A 21,603-nucleotide genomic window follows, 5' to 3' on the forward strand; every position below is an offset into this window, starting at 1 on the left:
GGCGGGGAGTTCGGCCTGAGGCCGGGGGCAGTGAGATGCAGTCACCGGCCCTCAGAGGCCCTGGGTTCTGTGCCAGCAGAGCCGGGAGGCCCTCGTGCTGTCAGGAGCCCGAGGCCGGGCAGCCCCCCCGCAGTCCCACGGTGGGAGCCAGCGCCAGCTGAGGCCTGAGAGACATTGGGACTGGTGCTGAAGAGGCAGAAATTGAAAATGGCAGAATTTTAAATTCTATTTTAAATGCCATCCTCCCCATTTGTGGGAATTCTCTCTTTATGACTGCTGTATTTTTAGATATGTTTTCCTGCCTTCCTTTCTCATGCTCTTCTTTTGGGAAATATTTGTAAAAGTGAACAAAAGATACACTGCCTTCGTGGTGCTTATAGGCTGGTGGTCAGGGCAGGTGTCCGACTTTGAGCGCACACAGAGAGGAGAAATGGCTGAGATGGGTGGGGGACCTCACCGAGTATGGGTTTGGAGTCCCCTTGGCTGACATCTGGAGGGTGATAGGATTTCATGGGTCCAACAGGCCAGTGATGTTGGTGAAAATGGTGGGTGGCCAGGAGGCTGGGGAAGGCAGGTGGAGACACAGAAACATGCAGTGGGCTTAAGACAGTGAGAGGGCCCTAGGCTGGCATCTGGCGAGTTTTCATTCTCCTGTAACCTGCTGCTGGAAATGCTGCATTTGCCCAGTGGCTCATGAGGAGGTCAGAGGTCAGGTGACCCGCCCAGAGGCACAGTCAGTGTGTTTCTTCTATTAGGACTTGGCCTGTTTACTTTACAGAGGTTTTTACAAGGAATCTGGATTCCAGAGTTGACTGGGGTCATCAGAACTGGGATCTTGTGGTGTCCCCTGGGCTGTGTCACCGAGTCAGGCATGTTCCCGCTCTGCTCACCTGCTCCTGTGGATTCCAGGTCCAGTGTTCCTCCATCTGCACTTCCACAGCCTCTGTGGGCCTGTGGAAGGATGAGGAAGACCACACATACACACTCCGGTTGTGGCAGGAGAAGTTCTTACCCTCTGAGCTGACTTTAGGTCTACACAAAAGTGGGCTTCAGCCAAATATTTCTCTGAAACAGAGACCAGAGCAGTTCTTGATAGGAAGGATGTCAGCTGAAAGGACTTTTTTAAGTCAATTAAAAAAAAAGTTTGAGATTATTTTTAGTCCAGGAGGAAGTCTGCTGTCTGCAAACAAGTCCCCACCTTCAAAACGAGGCCTGAGGGCTTTCCAGATCTTTCTGAAGAAGACCCCATTCTTCCATGGTTAATTGAAAAGGTCACTTGTTTACCTCTTTACGCAGGACAGAGGATGCCGCAGTTCGGGCAGTTCAACTGACTGACATACACCCTCCCTGCTTCCTCTCGTTTCCCCACCCCCTTTACCTGGTGCGAAAGGAGGCTTTCTCTCCTGGGTGAGTGGCAGCCCCTGTTGGTAAGACGGGCTTAGCTGGTGGAAGTTTAAGCAGGGTCTTAGCTGGACTCAAGAGAGATGTTCTTGGAGAACATACCTGTGTTGTAATATTTATTGAATGTTCACCTTTCCAGCTTCAAGTATTGAAACTTGGACAGATTTTTTTTGAAAAAAATCATACGCCACCGAACACTTTCAGAATGTCTCTACTTAGTGGAGAAGAGAAAGGAATTCCTTTTCAATAGATGGGGCATGTCAGTGTTCAGCGTCTTGAGTAACACGTCTGTGAATACTTGCTTGACCTATTTATTTTACAGAGATTTTACAGGGAATCTGGATTCCAGAGTTGAGGGGGGTTATCATAACTGGGTCTGTTTTCTCAAAGTCTAAATAGGGTTTGAAACTACCCTTTTAAAAATTAGTTTCTTCTTTGGGTCTTTCCTTCCAACCAGAAAGTAGCTTTTGACCCCAGGTGTCCAGTTGGTGCCAGCATCTTTATTTCCATGTCACAGTGGGGAAGGCCTCCTCCCCGGACTGGTTTGGACATCACTGAACATCCACTTTCATTCAGGCTCTTGTGACTTTTCTCCTTCCTACCTCACACCCAGAGTCGGCTGGGTCTTCATACACCAAGCCAGAGTCCCTACTGCGGTGCTGAGGTCCTTGTTGGCAGAGCCTGGGGGAAGAGGAGGAGGAGACAGGAGGGTGGCGGTGGTGGTTTGGTGGCCATTCATTGGGCACTTGGACGAGACGGGCAGCGTGCAGGCACTGTGCACGGATTGCCCGTCTGATCCTGACAGCTCTCTGTGCCGTAGGTGTTGCCATCGGACCCATCTGCAGATAAGCCGTTTGCCTGAGGACGCACAGACGGGCCTACGTTCACACACTTCTGGCGTTTGGTTTTTCATCTCCCGTCTCTGCCACCACGTTTCTTACTGTGATGGTGCGTGCCCATTTCCACGTGTGTGTAGCCACGTGGAGAGTGATCCTTGGTCACTACTGTCAAGGGGCTTCTTGGGCATCAGTGGACAGTGATGAGACGGTGCCCTCCAGGGTCCCACTGTCCCTTTTGCTTACTCTCCCTTGGTGCTTTTTCAGCCTGTGCATGTAAACATGTATGCCCACCCTGGGAAGTCTGTGGTCAGCTCTGGGATTTCCATGGCGGTGGCAGAGAAGGCCGGGCTCACTCCCAGGCAGGTCATTCTTAGTTTAATGTCAATGGGGTTTCTTTCCATGACAAATGAGCATCGTGTAGTGTGTCTGGTGGGAAGATGCTACTAATTCAATCATAACTTGAGAAATGAGGGGTAAAGTGAGGTTTCAAAGCAACGTTTGTTGGGCCTTTTGCACAAAGCCCTTTAGTGTGATCACACCTTGGCTCCTGTAGTCCTGAGGCCTGCACGCCACCCCCCACGCTGCCGATTTGAGGTGGGACACGAGTGTGTTATTTTCAACAACAGAAGAGGAAACTGAGGCTCAGAGAAGGAAACTCCTGTGCCAGGAACATTGGCCCAGCCCATTTTCTATTTGCCACACGTTTTTTATTGAATGTATATTATTACTTCTTTGTTACCTTTGTTACAAAAGAAATACTTGCTGTACATAAGTGAACTCGGAAGCCAGATGGAAATGTATGGAGAACAAATCGTTCACCCCATCCCAGCCTCACGGTTACTCATTGGAAACTGGGTAATGTGTGAAGGCGCTTGCATGGGTCCCCACCCTCCCTGCAGCGAGGGGCGGCTGAGGCTTCAGCTTATGTTTAAACCCAGCTCTGCCACTTAAGTGCTGTGGGATTTAGGACTAGCCACTTCACTGCCCAGAGCTTCGGTTTTCCTACCTGCAAAATGGAGCGATTACATCTACCTTTAGCCTTGCCTCAGGGTGGGGGGAGGATGAGCAGCAGCATGTGCCCACCCCATCAGGCTTTCAGTTCCTGTTAGGGCTCCTTCCCTCTGCCGCCATCAGTGCCTCCCAAGCTTGCCCCCAGAGCTCCCTGGAGGCAGAAACAATACGCACAGGGGTGACTGGAGCTGGCCGCAGCAGTGTGCGGACGGCAAGGCAAGCTGCAACTCCGCGGATTTTGTATCCCTTGCTGACGTATCTGAGCATCAGTTAATTTAAAAACAATACTTTCAATGTTTGAATGTTTAAATATTTTAAACATAGACACTTCAAAATGTCTTGTAGCTTCCTCCCCATACCCCTGGGGGCTGGCATACCTCTCAGATCCCTGGGGTCTACACCCCCAAGCTGGGATGGGTACTGGAGGTGCTGGCCCTGTGTCCTGCCACACTTCTCAAGCTGGGCCAGTCTGTGGGCAGGCAGTGGATGCTCACTGACTGCAGGTGATGGCGCCCAGGAGAAACCACATCGCACCTTGTTGCAGACCCGCCGGAGGACAGGGTAATTTAGTCAGATTGCTCACTCTTTCTGTCAAAAAGAAATGGATTCCAAAGAAGCATTTTCAGGTGGTTCTTCTTATTCAAGGGTTAACCAGATTCTTGTTTTGCTCATCTCTGGAAATAAAACTATGTTAAAAACTATTCAGATCAGCAAGGCCATCTGGTGGGGAATACGCAGCTGCTCCCCATTCAATTGTGGCGCCTCTAATTTATTCTTTGTACGGTACCCTTGTACATCTGCAAAATCATTATTCACAGTGGGTGTTGAACATGGGAGCCCTGTGTCTATGCAGGACCTCTCTCCTCCGCCCCTCATGAAGGACATCTGGGTTGGGCATCTTCTGCTCTTTGGCAGCCTTTTTACTCATCCTGAACTCATGTTAAAGCAGGTGGGAGGGTTTTGGGGACCCTAGGGGACAGGGCCACCCTGCTCTCTCTGGCCCTGATATGCCGTCTCCGTGCCTCGTGGTTGGAGCCACTTCTTTGCACTCATTTTCCTATTTGTGTTAAGGAAGAATTGTTGGAGTGCAACTAGAATCTACCTCTCATCTTTGTGCAAGAGCCAAAATTCCCCTTGTCTGAAAATGTGTCACTTTTTCCTGGTAGTTAAGACCTGTTGTTGCAGATGTTTGAACCCTTGAAAGTGTGTCAAAGAATGATAACAGAATTGATCACATACCTAGGTTCCTGAGATGATTGGATCATGTGATGATGTGTCTGCTTTGAGGAGAAGAGGATGAGGGTCTGAGTGGTCACAGGCCGGTGACGGGGTACGGCAGATGATCCACCCCGGCCTTTTGATCCGCCCGGCAGTGCTCTCTCCTGTACTCTTAAGTTCTGTGGCGAGGAGGTGCAAAGGGCCACAGTTTCCTTATCTGTAAGATAAGAATACAAATTGTACTTCCCTCTTAGATTACCATGACATATAGACAGGATAATCCACATAAACCCCAGTCTGCTATCTGTACATGAGGACGCTCTCAGTAAATGTTTCAAAAATGAAATCTTGTCACTTTCATTGTTGTCCCTTAGTGGCAAGAGCCCTGTTCTGAACATCTTCAGGGAGTCTGCTGCCTCCGCCACTAAGTTAAAAACTATTTAGTGAGTGCCCACCGGTGCCAGGCACAGTAGATACACAAGCTTGAGTGGGAAATCTAGGACCTATACTGATTTAAATTCAGGGTTAAGCATCACTGACCCTGTCCTTGTAGAGCGTACAGCCCAGTGAGAGAGCCACATGTCCTTCCCCGGGAGACTGGTGGCCAGTGGGCTGGGGGAGGGCTCACCTTGCTGCTCTGGGAGCCTTGACTTCTGAGCGGGTTTCCCCCAGAGCTGCTCTCTTACACGATGGATGGGGTGGTGTGGCCAAACAGACCTGCAGTAGGATTTTCACCCTGCCACTGGCCAGCCATGGGGTTCTGGGTATGTTTTCAACCCTGCTGTGCCTCACTTTCCCACATATAATGCGGGGATTGCCATGCAGGCCTCAGAGGGTTGACCTCAAGAAGGGAGCTCATGTGCCCTCCTTTGAAGGCCTCTGGGGTCATCTCAGCCCTCACCTGGGTCCATGCTTTGAAGCAGACATCCTGGTCTGCACAAAGACTGATATTTAAGTTTTGATTTCCAGTGTCTTCGAACTGACTGAGCATTGCTTTCTTGAATGCAAAACATGATCCGACTCGTTGCTTTCTTGCCTAGAGCCATTTAGGTGGGTTGGTTTCACAGCAAACCCTGGGCGCTTGTCTCGGGCAGTCTCTGCCTTAATGGGAAACCATTGTCTGAAGACAGACAAGCGTGAGGGCAAATCGAGTTCCTAGATCTAGTACCAATTTGAGTTACCACTGGAATTAATAAAAGGAGCAGTCAGAAATAGCTTTTTCCCTAGTTGGTTTCAGGAAAAAAAAATTGTCAGTTGTGTCACTAAGACCTTTATCATCTTGTACCAGTTGAAGTCATTGGGGGACACCTGCAGTGTGAACGTCTTTGAAGTCTCTTGTCCACACTGCCCCTCTGCTGAGAAAACCTGATCACGAGCCAGCAGGAGCAGATTGCCCTGCTGGAGAGATGTGTCACAGAGAATACTAAACGCGTCCCATTTGCCCCCTGCCTTCAGTTGTTGGAGGTCCCGCAGGTCAGTGAGTGGAGTTTCCAGCCCCGTGGGCCTGTGCTGGTTCTTCTGGGCCCTGCGGATTCTTTGAGGCTGTCCTTGAAATGAGATATATAATTCTGAGTGTGGACATTTTTCTGGAGCCCTAGAGACTTTGTTCTGGAGTTAGAGGGGACGTTCCAGAGGGCCTACACTGTGTGTTTTTCATATTTTTGGCTTTAGCAGATGCAATGCCTTGCACACAGTAGGTGCTTGATAGGCATGTGCTAAAGGGTGTGGCTGCCAATAAGGAGAGAGGCCACACTGGGTGTCTCGGGTCCATTGACCAGCTGTTTTGGCCTTGCAGGAGGTAAAGACTGCACCAGCTTTTTGGCATTCGCTGGAAGCCATTGCCATCTTAGCAGCCCTGAAAGACATAACAGATGATGGTAACGGTTTTTATTAGGGAGAAGTTCACTTCAAATCATACACTCATGACTGTTAGGGCTAAAAGGAGATGTCCCAGCTCCACATGTCACATACAAGGACACGGGCCCGGAGTGACTTGCCCAGGGCTACCAGCCAGGTTGGTGATCAGGTCTGAGACCCGCTGGGGAAGCTTAGCTCAGGGGCTGCACGCAGAAGCTTGCTGTCTTTTGAGGAAAGTGCCACCTTTGGGGCTCTGAAATTTGAAAGTGCAGTTTGTCACAGACACCAGCACCTCAGTCACACAGAGTCCAGACTTGTCCCTTTGGTGTGCAAGAACAAAGGGGCCGGGGCCTTGCTCTAGCCTGCCTCCTGCTCATGGGGCCAGTCCCATGCCTCTCTGCTGTCTGTGCAAACTTTTTTCCTGTTCTGATGCTGTCCCTGTCGCAGCTGGAGGACACTCGCCTGAGTGATCAAGAGTCTGAATTGAAACCGAGTCAGACTCAGTGGCCCCAGCTGACAAGATGGTTGAAGGAGGTACCCGAGTTTCCCCCTGTATCTGCCTCCCGTGTGCTTTCTGTCCCCCTGTCCTGTATCTCTGTGCACAACTGCAAATCTGTTCTTTAGGGGGGATTCCTGAAGGACTGGGAAGGGGCCAGAATGGCCTGGGCCAGGATGACCTGCAGGATTGTGGGATGCCAGCTGACGTCCGTCTGTAGGTACTGATGGAGGCTGGCTGGGTTCCCCCTGTGCTGAGGTTTGGGGGAGGCTGGCCTAGACCCTGGGTGCCTGGAATGAGCTGCACATCCTTGGAGAAGTACAGATCCACTTCGGGCCTGTTTCCTTGTCTGTAAAATGCAGGCCTGGCTGAACAGGTGTCTGCAGGTGTGATTCACCAGAGCCTGGCCTGGCTGTCCACCATCATTTTCAAGGTGTTCCAGATTTTTCAGAGTGTGAAGGGCTTTGCAGTAGAAGTCCCAAGAGCCCTCCATGAGTGTCCTCCTGCTGTTTCTCACCTTCCATCTGTAAAGAAGTGGCCTACTTAGCACAGACCTTTAGACCTTTGGGATTGGTCATGTTTCTGGGAAACTGACCTTCCCTGGTAAGCTCTGAGGAAAGTTACAGATGGACCATCTTCCTGAAGGGCCAAGCTTTTCCCAAATTATACCCACAGCCATCCTGGGCTTGCCGGGGCTCCCCTGGTGAGTGAGGCACCCTAATGGTCCCAGTTGGCTCTGCTTTTGACTATCTTGTCTGTACTGTGAAACTTGGCTGGTATTTCCGGCATCTACATGCCTGCCTCTAGCTGCCACCTGCCTCTTATGCCTCACTTCAGACCAGTTGCAGAAAGGAAAACTGGATGCCTATGCCTGGAATGATGGATACACGGAAGGCAAGTAGCCCAGGGTGAGGGCCTGAAGGTGTCTCCTGTAAGAATGCAAAGGATCCTATCCTTTATTGAAGCTTGCTCTGTGCCGGATGCTGGGCTAGGTATTTTAGATATATTAGCTCATTTCCTCTTTACATCCATGCTGGGAGACAGAGATAGTTTTATTTCCATTTTACATATGAGGAAATAAAGTCACAGAATGGTTAAGTTAGTTCCCTAAGATCGTAAAGGTGGCACAGAGTTGAGTTGGGTCAAAATGCAGGTCTACCTGACTCTGAAGCCTGTACGGCTTTGTTCTGACTGCTCAGAAAAGATGTTTTGCTACATCCCGACTTTCTACCAGGTCGCAAATCACTGGGCTTCCTAGGCCAGATGTGAGGGGGCTGCTGGCCACATGCTGTGGTGATTTGACCTCAGTGAAAATGCCTGTTTCTTATGGACATATTTTATGGAATGAAATAATAGTTTTGAATATATTTCCTATACTGTAAAGCAGGTGAAGTCATTATTAACAAATATAATGAATGATGATGAACTTAATACAGAGTCAATTATGTTTTAAAAATAACTTTTTAAAATGGCCTGTGTTTCATGTGACACCCATTTTGGGCCAGCCAGGAAGATCCTACAGGTCACAGAGTTTGAGAATCCTGTTGTAGATAAAGCACGGAGGAGGCATCTTAATCATCAGGCAAGGTGAAATCCGGCAAAGAAGCAGTTAAGGAGCTGGTTACAGGAAGGCCTTGCTAGGGGAGAGGAAGCAGGGGAGAAATTCCAGTGACTATAAAGAGACAAGGAGGAAGGCGTCTGCATCGGGAAGTGGGGAGAACAGGGTCAGTTGTCCACATAATTGAAACATAACAGCTGTGGTTGGCATAAACACACATTTTGCCAGAAAATAAGCTGGTGTGTGACATTTTGGGCAGTTATGTCTTGATTTGGGAACAGCTGCCATCTGGGGTTCCAGTATTGTTGTGGCATATTGGCTTCTATTAGCCAAGCAGCTCTTCAGGGCAAAAGCATTGATTCAATTGATTCACTGGGTCTCTGGGTCTTTGGATGAATCGCCTTGTCCTAATCACTCATGACTTACTTCACTCATATAAATACTTTTTTTGGAACTCATAAACGTACAGTTATAATGTTTTAACTCAGTCACATCTATTACTCATAACCTGAAGAAGAATCAGTTGACTTTTATCACATAATCGCTCCAAAACTCAGTGACTTAACACAGCAGCTGCTTATTCTTTCTCATGTGTCTGTAGGTACTGACGCCTCAGCAGGGCATGGGCTGCTCCACGTGTCTCTTGTCCCCCTCCTGGCCAAGTTGCCGTGTTTTCCCATGGTGATGAAAGAGGGCAAGTGGGCATGTGTGACATGTCAAGGCCTGGGCTTGGGACTGGCATATTGTCACAGCCTCATTCTATTGGCCAAAGCAAGTCTCCAAACTCAAAGTGATGGGTGGAGAAATGTATTCCAGTCTTGTAGTTGAAGGATCATGTGGTAAATACAGGGAAGGGTAATAAATTGGAACCAAGAATGCAATCTACCATGAATAGTAATACAGCTATTATCAAATACTTCTTGTGGGCCAGGACTACATATGTATAATAATCACTAACATTTATTTAGCACTTTTTATGGGCCACTCTTCAAAGAACTTTCCAATTGGTTGACTTACTGCTTAGAGCAGTGCCAAGACAGAGGTCCTGTGATTATTCTGAGTTTACATCCCAGGAAATGGGAGGAGAGAAATATCACAACTTGCTGAAGGTCAAAGCCGGGTAACTCAGCTCCAGCACCCAGGTTCCAGTGCTGTATGTGATTTGTTACATCAAGGACTTCTCTGAGAATACAGAGGCCCAGGTCACGTGAGTGATTTGTCTAAAGTGGGTGTGACCTTAGTATCCTGGCCCACATGACTGCTGACTGTATTATTTCTACTGTGCCATAGGCCAGTGAGTGTGAATCGCGGGTCGTAGCTTTATTCTGTTTATTGACTGTGTTGTGCTCAAACACATAAACTCCAGGTATGAGGTTGAAACTAGCTGTCAGTGCAGACTTTCCATCTTATTGCTTGCTTCTCAGTCTCAGAGACAATCTTCTGGTATCTTTGAGCTAAATATGAAAAATGTTCCTTCTACTTGTTGATGAGTATTTCTCAAAAAAATGTGTCCATATACAGAGACCAAAAAGAAATGTCAGCAGTTAGACATGCTAATCAGGAGAAGGCTTTGTTTTTTAGAAAAGGTTACTTAAGGCCCATAGAATTGTTTTCTTTAAAACATTAAAGTAAGTAACGTGATTAGCTATTTTTCCCTCTCTCTTCCCAGAGGGCAGATGTAAATGTTCTACCTAAATGAAGCTATTTGTTTAAATCCATCCAGACTTCTTTTGAAGTTTCGTACATCTTTGTTCTGCTATATCAGCTCATAGCTACAATAATTTAATAAGCATTTCCTAGGGTGAAATTGGATGCCCTTTATTGATCTTATACCGAGGGGGCATTCAATTACTTACTCCAAAGTGGTATTTCTGGGTCTCTCAATTACAATTTTGTTATAAATGGCTTGCTAATGATGCTTGGGTACATAGGTTAATAGGGGGCATCCTGGCCAGGGCTGGGTAATTGAACGCTTTCTATTTTGGGACCAGTTATCTGATCTCACAGTGGTCCTGGGTTCCCACAATGACAGTCTGCCTCTGTAGGGCACAGCTTGGCGCCCAGACTGGGAAGCAATCTCCCTGAAATGTATACCCGAGTACTTAAGCTTAATACCTGAATGGGAGCGCCAGGAGTCCTGTCTAATCTGAGTTAACTGGCACCAAAATGTGGGCATTCCAGACAAGTGAACTGCAAGGACACATGCTTATTTTTTTTAAGAACAACCTGAGTGTCAGGTTTCTGAATGGGATCATTTGTGGCATATAGAAAAGGCCAACTCAGAAACGTGACAGCAATCCATTTTCCTTTTAATGCAGTCACATCAGTTTGATTTTTCTTACTGAGTTACATTAGTTCATATTATACATATTGTAAAGATCCCTTTGAGAAAATATGAGTATGTATCCCCGGACCCCTGCTCTTGGACAAATCCCAGCCCGACTCCAGCCTTCCAGGCCCTACAGGCTGGTCCCGCCTCCCTGGTCCCTACCCCATACCTGCCACACAGCCTAGGGCTCTACCCTCCTGGTGTTCCCCATGGGCTTTGACCCCCAGCTTCTCTCCCTTATGGGGTCCTTACTTCCCCCAATTGCCACGTGGCTGGAGTCCTTCTTGACAGTCACATGTGCCCTCCTAGACTAGGTGTTCCCTGGCCATCCTGTCTAGTGGACTTGCCCTTCCTCTCAGCTGGGACTGGAGGTCAGGGGCACTGCTCACCATCCCCCAGCGCACAAACGGCCCCTGATGGCAAAGAATTATCCTGCCTGCACTGAGGTGCCCTGTTCTAATGGCTTCATTGTGTTAGCCCCTTTTATTTTCTTCATAGCCTTCATCGATGTCTGAGATAATCGTGTGTGACCTCATTGCCGTCAGGTGCCCTGCAGCCCCTAAGTCCTGGGGAATATAAGCTCAGTGGGGGAAAGGCCTTCCTGTTGTGGTGGCCCCTGCACCACCCCAGCCAGTCAGACAGGAGCTGGTCTGGGAGCTTTGAGGCTCCAGGCCCTCCACTTGGAAGTGCACCTAGCCATCAGTTCACCTGGTTATATGACTGTTACTTTAAATCAACGTGATTGTATTTTATGTATTTTGCGCTGGCTTTATGCTTGGTAAAACTTGAACATGTGAGGTAGTTTTGTATTTTTTCTCAAAGAGGGTGCCCCTGGTGTTTCTCTCACCAGCAAACCCTACAACCCTCCAGACAACGGCCACTTTTATGGAAGTCCCGTTCTGAGCTGATCAGCTCAGGTGTGATTGAAGGGGGCTTGTTATGAATAACAAAAGACCCTCACAGTCCTTCATTCAGGATGGTCAAGGGCTTTAGAAGCTATGTGCCAGACACTGGGCACAAAGACCAGATGTTTACTTTTATTATGTCTCCCCTTCTACCTTGTGTTGGCTTCAGGCCCCTACACCCAGACTTCAGTCTTCTGCAGTGCCTGGAGCACTAATGGCCTTCAGAGGGGATTTGCTGAGGGAAAGAACAATTGAATGAATGAATTACAGAAGATTTATGTTTGACACTGTATCTTGAGTGTTTTCTTAAGGCTCATAAGGCATCTAGAATCTCCCCAGTTTTGTACTCCCCATTTCGTGTTTAAGAAGCAATGTGTAGAGTGGGGGTGTCTGGCGGAGGTGCACCCACCCCTGGGGACAAACGCCCTGACTGACCATGTCCAAGAGCCACTCAACTGTTGGCACTGTCAGCTTCCCGACTACCCAGTCTATTTATTTACTTTGCTTGTAATGAGAAGCCTTTGTTCTTGTTTAGAAATGTTTTGTGCATTCTGCTGGGTCCAGAGTTTGTACATTTTTGTCTTGGAGCTTCAAAGGCCATGTTTTCAAAAAATCTAATTAGACTTCTGCAGCCAGGGAGACAGAAGGGTGCGAACTTGCTCCCCACTGAGATCCTGGCTGGAGACTCATTGCAATCCTCCTCGTCTTTGACATGTAAAAAAATGTTTTCTTGGCTTAGTGATAGGGTTTCCAAGTAGGGGATCTTGCCCTTTTGTTGCTTTGGTTTGAAAGAATTGTTTGTACCAAACAACGGGTCAGGGGTGGCTGAGCAAGTGGGAGGCAGAGATGTGAGGCCAGAGGTTTCTGACTGTCCCTCCATCTGCTCTGGGGGATGGAGGGTGGGGGAGCCTGGGATACTGTTCTGGTTCCAGAAAAGTTTGCCTCTGGAGCCCCAACTCCTCTACAATTCCCAGACCTGCCCTGACCCATATCTCAGTCTTTATTGACTAGCGTTTCTCAGACCGGCTCCTTGTGACATTAGTGAGAGCTCCATGGCCAGTTACGTGTTGGGAATTTTGTGTATTATATTCCTCTCCTGCGGATTCTCAGGGCTCCTTACTTATTAGCGTATTAAACCCCTGAAAACTCCTGCTGGAGGGAATCTTTGTAATTTTGTCCATCTCACCTTTTCTCCAAGTTTAAGCCAGGACACTTACTGACAACATGCAGAATGTTGTGTGTAAGACATTTTAGGAAATGCTGATTGGCTATTTCTTGGCCAAAGAATTTTAATAAAACATGGGCTTTTGGTCCAAGGAAAAGGATGGTTACTGATGGTGAGTTCTGATTGCTTGGCTCTTCAGCCAGTACAGGGCGGCTTTAATGCAGATTGGTTAATACCATCTTCTCTTGGGCAGTAGGACAGTAAGGATTGATTGAGGGGTGTGTGTGTGCCATGCTGGAGGTGAATCTCCATCCTTGGCCAATTCTGAAGTGCTAAGGGAAAATGGTGTGATAGGCTCTCCGTCTCTAATTTCACCTCAGATGTCTTGCCATTTGCCCACAGTTAAAAATCATAATAGTAATAGTCACTAATACTGCTGTTATTATTAATGATGTCTACCTTATAGGGGATGCTAATTATGTGTAGGCATTATGCTAACTCTATGTGCATTAACTAATTTAGTACTTGTTACAGACTTTTAAGGGAGCTACTCTCATTCTAATTTTACTGGTGAGGTAACCACAGTGTAGAGAAGTTATATTGCTTACCGAAGGTCACACAGCTAGTTAGTGGAGGCCTACCACTACTAGAAACAAGTAGGTCTCCTTTTATGCTCTTTTTACATCTACAGAGAGGTGTCATTTGGGCAACAATACACTTAACCACAGTATTCTACTAATGGATTTTGAAGAATCATGTTTTCCCCAGGACGATGAAAGTGAAAAATTATTTCAGGGTCTGAAGTGTTGCATTATTCAGGGGAATATCCTGCACATTGGATTTAATTGCTTAATAACTTCTAGTCAAACGTTTTTTTTATATGATACACTCTACTGAAGGAGAGAATCATTTCAGAGTTCAAATTTTCATTAACTTCTGCATCCTGAACTGATAATAAAGGTGAGCCCTTGGTAAGAGGCTTTGGTACTACTGAGAGAGAAAAGGATTTCTGTCTGCTCCTATCCTAACTGTCCTCCTTCTTGGATATTTGGTTGACTTAAAAGTGTCAATACTTCAATTCACCCCTCAAATTCACAGTCACAGACGCCGTGCATGAATCTGAGAATGATCACAGAATCCTTAGACGTGTCATGGTGGGGTTGTTAGAGTGTCATGTGCAAATATGACATGTTTGACGTGGTGGTGGCGGTGCTGGCACTTGGGCCACTTTGGTGGTGGAGACAGAACCCAAAAGCCAAGCACCAAGGACCTGAAACCTCTTTATCCTTTGTGACTTTCCATGACTTGCTGGTGGCCCAGCAGGCTCGGCTGAAGCTTCGAGGTCGAAATGAGCCCTGAACTTCTCTCCTGGAAGATGATGCCAGGGTTATTGATATTTTCACATAATGTGATAAAACCTCTTTTCTTTGCTGTTTAGGTAGTCTGATATTTTAAAGATTTTGCTTGCCCCAAAGAGGAGGCATTTCAAAGGAATACGGCCTGTAAAAAAGGAAACCTTCATGGGCATCTCCATGGATGGCGTGCCAAACCGTCCCCCACTGAGAAGACCATGACGTCTTCTAATTTCTTGGGTGTTTCCATGTTTCCAGAGAATCCTGCATTTTGTGCCATGGGAAAAACCTGAACATCAGAATTGCTCCTGAAGCTGCGGCTTGTCCCACAGCCGCGGTGGCCCTGAAGGAACATGACAGTTGGAGCCCACTCCCTTTGGTTGTCTTCAGAACGAGCCAAAGGACACGCTTCTGCATTCTCCGGGGCTTTGGCTCCTGCTCATTTTTATGTTTGTTTCTGTTGCTCATGCCTTCCAACCATCTTATGAAATCCTAAGACATCCTGGAAAGCTCTCCAGCACGAATTGCATGCGCCCGGGCTCCTCGGGGGCTCGCCCATGGCTCGGTGGGCCAGCAGTCCAAGTGCATTACCATGAGGCACTGCGTTAACTGCTGCATACAGCTGTTGCCCGGCGACGTGCACGAACAGCAGGTCAGCTGCCGAGGAGGCCCTGGCCATCGCAGTCTCCAGCAGTGCCCCACGTGCAAAGGAGAGAACAAAATTGTGTTCCGTGTGGACGGTAAGCCAATGAACTTGCTTGCTGTTCTCGAGGTAAGGGCCGAGGGGCACGAGAGCTGGGCCAGGCTTTTGCGCTTCAAAAGGGGGAAGCGATGTAGCCTTGTTTTTGGATTGATGATAATGACCTTGGTGATGGCATCTTACATCCTTTCTGGGGCCCACCAAGAGCTTCTGATCTCCTCGCCTTTCCATTACGGAGCCTTCCCCAGCAATCCCAGCGTGATGGATGGTGAAAACCCGAGTGACCCAAAACAGCATCATCACCAACCCTCTGTAAACAATATTTCGTACGTGAAGGACTACCCAGGCATGAAGTCGATCACCAACAGCATCGCAGCCAGGATAGAGTTCCCAGCCAGGCAGCTCCCAGACATAGGAGATCTCCAGAGGCAGGAGCTGCATGTGAGTGGCCTTGTGCCGATCTTGATTGGTTGACTGATTCATTTTAAACATGCCTGCTTCCTTTTCTGTCACTATCTTTGGGAACACAGGAAGAAAATGACCAAAAAATGTCCCAAGTGTAACGAGGAGAGCTTGACAGCCCCACAGATCAGAGGGCACTGGAAGAATACTGTTTGTTTACACTGTTTACGCCAAGAAGGGAATTCACAGTACTTAACTGAGTAGCTAGAAATGTTGAAGGACCGCCCCTTCTCATAATTCCATTCCAAGACTTTTGGCTTGAAACGTGGTCATTGTGGTTAAAGTTACTTTTCTACCTCACTGTCATCCTGTTTCTATTTTGTCCTAATTAGTATTTTTGTTTCTCAGGGCCATTTTCAAATACCACAAGTAAAGACTGCAACTGTGTAACTTCATTAGATTGCTGTGTGTGTGTGTGTGTGTGTGTGTGTGTGTGTGTGTGTGTGTGTGTGTGTGAGAAGATAAATCGTGGTAGAATACATTTTGATTAGGCTTTTATCTTCATTCTCTCTGAATTTGTTTTTGTTTTGGGATAAGGAAAAAGATGGCCATTGGCTATTTACAAGTTTGGCTTTATTTAAGTGTTTAGTCTTTGTCACATAACTTGCACTTGAGTGCTGTCGTAGAATCAGTGTGATCACATTGTGCTTAGAAAGTGTTTTTGCTAATTTTTCCTCCTTGGTGTGTCTCTCCCTTTTTTTTCTTTTTCGTTGCAGATGTTTTCAGTAATCCCCCCCAAATTTCTTCCAAATAGTAAGAGCCCCTGCTGGTACGAGGAATTCACAGGCAGGAACACCACTGACCCCTACCTGACCAACTCCTATGCGCTCTACTCCAAGCGGTTCCGCTCCACCTTCGACGCCCTGCGCAAGGCCTTCTGGGGCCACCTGTCCCATTCCCGCGGGAAGCACTTCCGCCTGCGCTGCCTGCCCCACTTCTACATCATTGGGCAGCCCAAGTGCGGTACCACTGACCTCTATGACCGCCTCCGGCTGCACCCAGAGGTGAAGTTTTCTGCCATCAAGGAGCCACACTGGTGGACTCGGAAGCGGTTTGGTGAGTGAGGCGGCAGGTCCCCAGTGTGAGGGGCCCAGTGTGCCGGTGAGGTGCCTTTTGCTGTGTCTCAGTGCACCTGCTGCCTTCATTCTCTCAGTCCCTTGGCACACCTCGGGTGGGGCTGGGAGCCGAGAGGGCCTGCTGGGAGCCAGGCGCTGTGCTCGGCTCCATGAGGGTTGCAGGGCAGGGAAGGGGAGCCCACAGGCCGAGACCCAGAGACCAGACCATCCACTGGTCTGTGGTCACATAGCCAGCAGGGTCTGGAACCTGGCTCCCAATGCCCAGCGAGCATTTATCGTGCACCAGCAGTATGCAGTGCAAGGGGAAGGGCACAGAATCCAGAGTCCATGCATGGCAGCAGTGAGTGGTAATTGCCAGGTGCCCGGCATCTGTCTGGGACTCTCCATCCCCAGCTCTGTGCTGTTTCACCGGCCCCTGCACTGGGGGGGGACAGCAGGAAGAAAGGCTGCTACTCCACAGGGGTTTCAGCTTCCTGCTGGCCCAGCCCTGGCCGGCGAACACATCACCAAGCTTCACGGGGCCTTGTTTGCTCTGACCTGTCCCGTCTGCCTCACGGGGTTGGAATGAAGGCCACACAGAGCTAATTCTGGGTGACCTGCTTCCAGCTCCCCTTTTCCATGAGGCTGATGGTAGATATCACCTGATCCTCCCACAGGCTGGTTTCTGCTCCCCGCAGCCCAAGCCACCCTGCCACCTTGCCACCCTCCGGTCCCTGTTTCTTCTCCTTAACCGTTCCCCTTCTGCCAGGAGATATTTTACCACTGGAGCTGAGGGATGACAAATGCCCAAGTGTGGGTGGGCCTGGAGGGTGTGGTCTGTGTCCTGGACCCGGGTTACTTAGAAGGGAATCTTAAAAGTTTTCCTTAGTAGAACCTAAGTTTAGACCAACTCTAAATGTGTTTCCTGACAAATGTTTGACTTAATCTTTTTGATGTTCTTCCTGGAGTGGATGAATAACAAAGACGGTGTGTCTTCTGTGGTCTGGCAGTGGCGGCTGGGGGAGCCAGGCTTCTATCTGTAGGCGCTCTTCTTGTACAGGTCCCCATTTTCCCTGATGAAAGCCAGGTTCCCATGGGCAGGGAAGAGGGAAGCCCTGGGGTGCCCCTCTGGAAGCTGGTATCCAGAGTCCCCTTGAACCTCTAGTTTGCCCATGGACATTCTCTTTCCGTGTTCTGTTAACCTTGGTAGCTGCGGTTTGGGGCAGTATGTTGTTAAATAGGTCTGCAAGTGAAATTTACCCACTTTTAAGGCAGGGGGCAAGTTTAGGCCATGTGTGGCCAAAGCAGATAGCAGTGAGTTCAACCCAAGTGACTCTGAGAACCATCAATTCCCCTTGTTTGGACAGACGGACAGGCTACCTGATTGAATCGGCCAGGAGAGAGAAGCTCAGATAAAACCTCCCTTTTCTGTTGATACCATGTGTGCATCCAGGACGCTACTCCTGCCTGGCCACTTCAGGGCCTCGCGTCGGACATGTGTTAACCAGCTCCAGACTCTGGCCCTCCAAGCAGACACGTTTGTAGTTCTTGAACAGAGGTGCCATCCTTGACGCTGCCACCATGCAGCTCGGTGCAGATGGAGATGTCTTCCTCCCTTGAAGTGCACAGGGGTTGCGAGAGGACAGCCAGTTGGTGGCCGCCTCTCTCCCTGGGCAGTCTTGGCTGCTGAAGCGGGGCCCTTGGGCCTTTCCCCCTTCTGGCCACTTCCCGGGAGGCCACTGCCCAGCAGTGCCAGCTTTGTCCTTAGTCTCTCCTGCTTCTTGGTTTTCTTAGGAATCGTGCGCCTGAGAGATGGGCTTCGGGACCGCTACCCCGTGGAAGATTATCTGGACCTCTTTGACCTGGCTGCACACCAGATTCACCAAGGACTGCAGGCCAGCTCTGCAAGGGAGCAGAGCAGGATGAATAGAATCATTATTGGTAAGGCATCCGGGCGGCTCCCGTGGGGCCTTGCTCCTGCTCTGGCCAGGCCACCTTTGCTCTGCCTGCGGAACATTTGCTAGATGCAGATACCCATCCACGTCTGTTGGGGGGTGCACTACCCCTCCTGACTGCCCCCCTCATGCCTGTGTATAGTTCCCATCACTTGCGCCGTTTCTGTAAAGCAGAAATGTTGAGTAGACTTTCTAGTTGCATGGAGACTCAAGGGCACCTGAAATAGGTCTTTTAAAAAGTGGCCATTTCTTTCTTTTTATTTAAATTAAGCACACATGTTTGGCTTCCTTTCGTGATATCCTGGTCTGAGTTTGGATAGGGGATCATAAATGCAATGAACCAATCAGTCATCAGTTTAACACTTGCGGCTTTTGTCATTCCTGGCCGCAGGGACCCTGTGCGTTGGGAACAGATGCAGCCCTAATGCATTGTCAGTGACCAGCTGCTGTTGGAAAAGCCTTGTCCTTGTCAAGCTAATGCCTTTAGACATTCAGAAGGAGGTGGATTGATTAATTATCATTTTTTAAAATTCTTAAGAGTGTTTTATAAAAAACTTTTAATCGTTCTTTGTATTGGATCCCACTTAGGAGAGGACATTTACCCCCTTAACACTTACCGAAAGAGAGAAATCTAATCACATACTTTGTTTAAATTGGTTACCTGAAGCGGTGATCTGTTTTTGTATTTTCCTAAATCTATTATATTTTGACTCTCCAGATTCAATGAGTGTGTTAGTGACTAAGAGGAATTGAAATCAACCATTTGAAAAATGGTTCTTTACTTACAACTCTCATGTCCAAAGGGATGGGCTTATGTGCCTAATACCTGATTTATTTATTCTTTCTTTTTCTTTAACCTCAAAGAAATCAAGCCCTGGGAGCCAAATGAGATCATATACTTCCCCCCCACACACCCCAAATATAATCGGTTACTAGCTATTTTCTTGCAGCCTTTGGTCCAAACCCCCCAATTACACATCTAATTAATATGTGACTGTGACTCCCACACCATATGTCTATGGACAAAGCTTATGTTCTTATGAAAGAACTAAAAATATGCATCCTGGGGCCAGGGAATGAATGGAGTCTGAGGTAATGAATGAAAAGGGAAAGCCCTGGCTTGGTTTCTTAATTTTATTTGCTTCTAGATTTTAAAAGGAAAAATAAAGAATAAATTTACTGCTCTAATACTTACCTAATGCGGAGTTTTATGGTAGCAGAGAGGCAGATGGAGAACTGGCATCTAGCCCTGTCCACATCACCAGCCAGCTCTGCGCCACATAACATGTCAACCTTCATGGTCCTGAGCTTAGTCTGCACATCTGTAAAATGGGCTGTTGGACCAGATCAGTTCAGGGCTCTCCTCAGCCCTGAAATGTGATTCAGCTCTGCTTCAGCTTTCTCCACTTAGATCCTTGGCAGATGCCTAAGGGTCTTTCTTCTTAGCTTATGGGTCAGAGAGGGCCTTTCCTCAATGGTCTGGGCCAAGAGCTGGAGTCTCAGAGGACTCATGTGGCCGGGTTCCCTGGGGCTGGGGCTCTACACACATTGAAAGGCCCCCTACCTCTGCTCTTCATGATCTCCTGCTTTGCTGTGTCAATGTGCTCACATGGGGCCCTGATTGCCTGTTAACTTGTCTGTCTTCCCCTAGATCATACGGTCTGAGAGGGGTGGGGATTATCTGTCTTGTTTCCTTCCTTTATCTCCAGTGCCAAACAATGCTAGGCACATATTAGACACCGAATGAATGCTTTCTGGATGGATGAGGGATGAATGAAGGGTGGAGTGACAGGTGGACGGACGAATGCTGCTATGGTTGTAGAAGCAGTTCATTTATGAGATTTGACAGATTTGTGCCAGTTCAGTTTTACATAGTTTCCTTGTATTAATATTCCCTTATTTATTGTGAGCAGAACTTTCAAAGGACTCCTGATTGACATGTCTTTTCTGTATTCTGTGGTCACCTGGATGTGATCGCACACCCAGCAGAGTTAACAGGGCCCTGCCGACTCCCTACGTTATTGTGATGCACTCATTACTGATCAAAGAGATTTCATTTTCTGGCTTAGATTTTCCCTGAGTAAGTGACTTTGGGGTGTATCATGGAGTCCCATGTAAAATGTCAGGAAATGGAATATATGATTGATTCATTTGGTTTTCTTTCTAAATCTCTGAAAACCGGCCTAAAAAATAATAATAATAATAAAGGAGGGAAATTGGTTCAGTTGTCCATGAGAGGGATGTTAAAGTGTCTGGGTCTTGGCCTCGTCCCTGACCTAGGATGTACATTTCACATTCCATCCTTCGTTCATGCTGGCCATGATGAAGCGGGGCCTGTTCACCCAGTCTGTTCTGAGTGAATGCTATGTGCAGGGAGCTGGGTGGGTGGGCACGCAGGACACAGAAGCTGGGAGCCTGAGGTCCTGGGAGCCTTCCCCCAAAGTCTTCCTCTCATGTGGTCTTAGAGTGTACCCCTGGGACTAATTGTGTGATTTCAGGGAAAGACTAGTGCAGATTGCATCTGATTTCCTGATGAGGATCAGCTTCCCCAAACCACTCCATCCCTGAAATTTTTGCAGGAAACCATCTAGTATATTCTCAATGGGCCCTTAAAATGCCACAGAGCTATGCACCATGAGCAAAGTTAAATATTGTGAAATTGGGAGGCCAGATGCTAGTAGAGGCGTTTGCACATCCTGGAGAGAGGAGCAAGGGGGCGGGGAAGAGGGATGCTCAGTGCTGCGTGGATCACCTTGATTTCCAGACAGTGGTCTCAGGGGGGAAGTGGGGGCGTAACTGCAGCAGAGGGTGGTCGTCAGCCTCATCTTCCTGGAGTCCCATCTGCCAGCGGCGGCCAACCAGCTCTCCCATCACGGCTATTTAAGGGGAGGCGTCAGAGCCGGGTCTGGCCCCTGTCACAGGCTGCTCTGTGGGGGCCCATAACTCGGCACTGCTCATTTTCAGTGTTTTCTGTTCCCAGGGGAGGCCAGCGCCTCTACCATGTGGGATAACAATGCCTGGACATTCTTCTACGACAACAGCACGGATGGGGAGCCACCCTTTCTGACTCAGGACTTCATCCATGCCTTTCAGCCAGATGTGAAACTAATTGTCATGCTCAGGGACCCTGTGGAGAGGTGAGCAGTTTGGATTTTTGTATTTGGGCTAAAGAGAAAAGGCACTTTTGAAGAACAGTCTTCTTTACTTCTTGGGAATAAGGTTTGCCTCTTTTTTTTTTTTAATAAACAAACTTAACTTGCAATGTTACTGCTATTTCTTATGTAAATGTTATTCTTGGGG

At 48.2% G+C, this 21,603-nt stretch overlaps 1 protein-coding gene across 8 annotated transcripts in view; it reads left to right on the plus strand.

Moving 5' to 3' along the window:
* The window catches only part of CHST15 (carbohydrate sulfotransferase 15), a 79,205-nt gene that overhangs the window by 31,252 nt on the left and 26,350 nt on the right, over positions 1-21,603 (plus strand). For 7 of the 8 annotated variants that reach the window (XR_012132977.1, XM_037011191.2, XM_037011189.2 and 4 more), the window contains exons 2-5: positions 14,218-15,272; positions 16,010-16,349; positions 18,143-18,289; positions 21,284-21,440. Coding sequence is in view for 7 of the 8 variants with exons in the window: in XM_037011191.2 (XP_036867086.2) it covers positions 14,724-15,272; positions 16,010-16,349; positions 18,143-18,289; positions 21,284-21,440 (1,193 nt within the window). In the remaining variant the exon portion in view is untranslated. The remainder of the gene's footprint in view (positions 1-14,217; positions 15,273-16,009; positions 16,350-18,142; positions 18,290-21,283; positions 21,441-21,603) is intronic. The other variant, XM_073240167.1, reaches the window with a different exon arrangement.

The sequence above is a fragment of the Manis javanica genome, chromosome 7 (genome assembly GCF_040802235.1).
Source record: "Manis javanica isolate MJ-LG chromosome 7, MJ_LKY, whole genome shotgun sequence".
NCBI classification, from domain to species: Eukaryota; Metazoa; Chordata; class Mammalia; order Pholidota; family Manidae; genus Manis; species Manis javanica.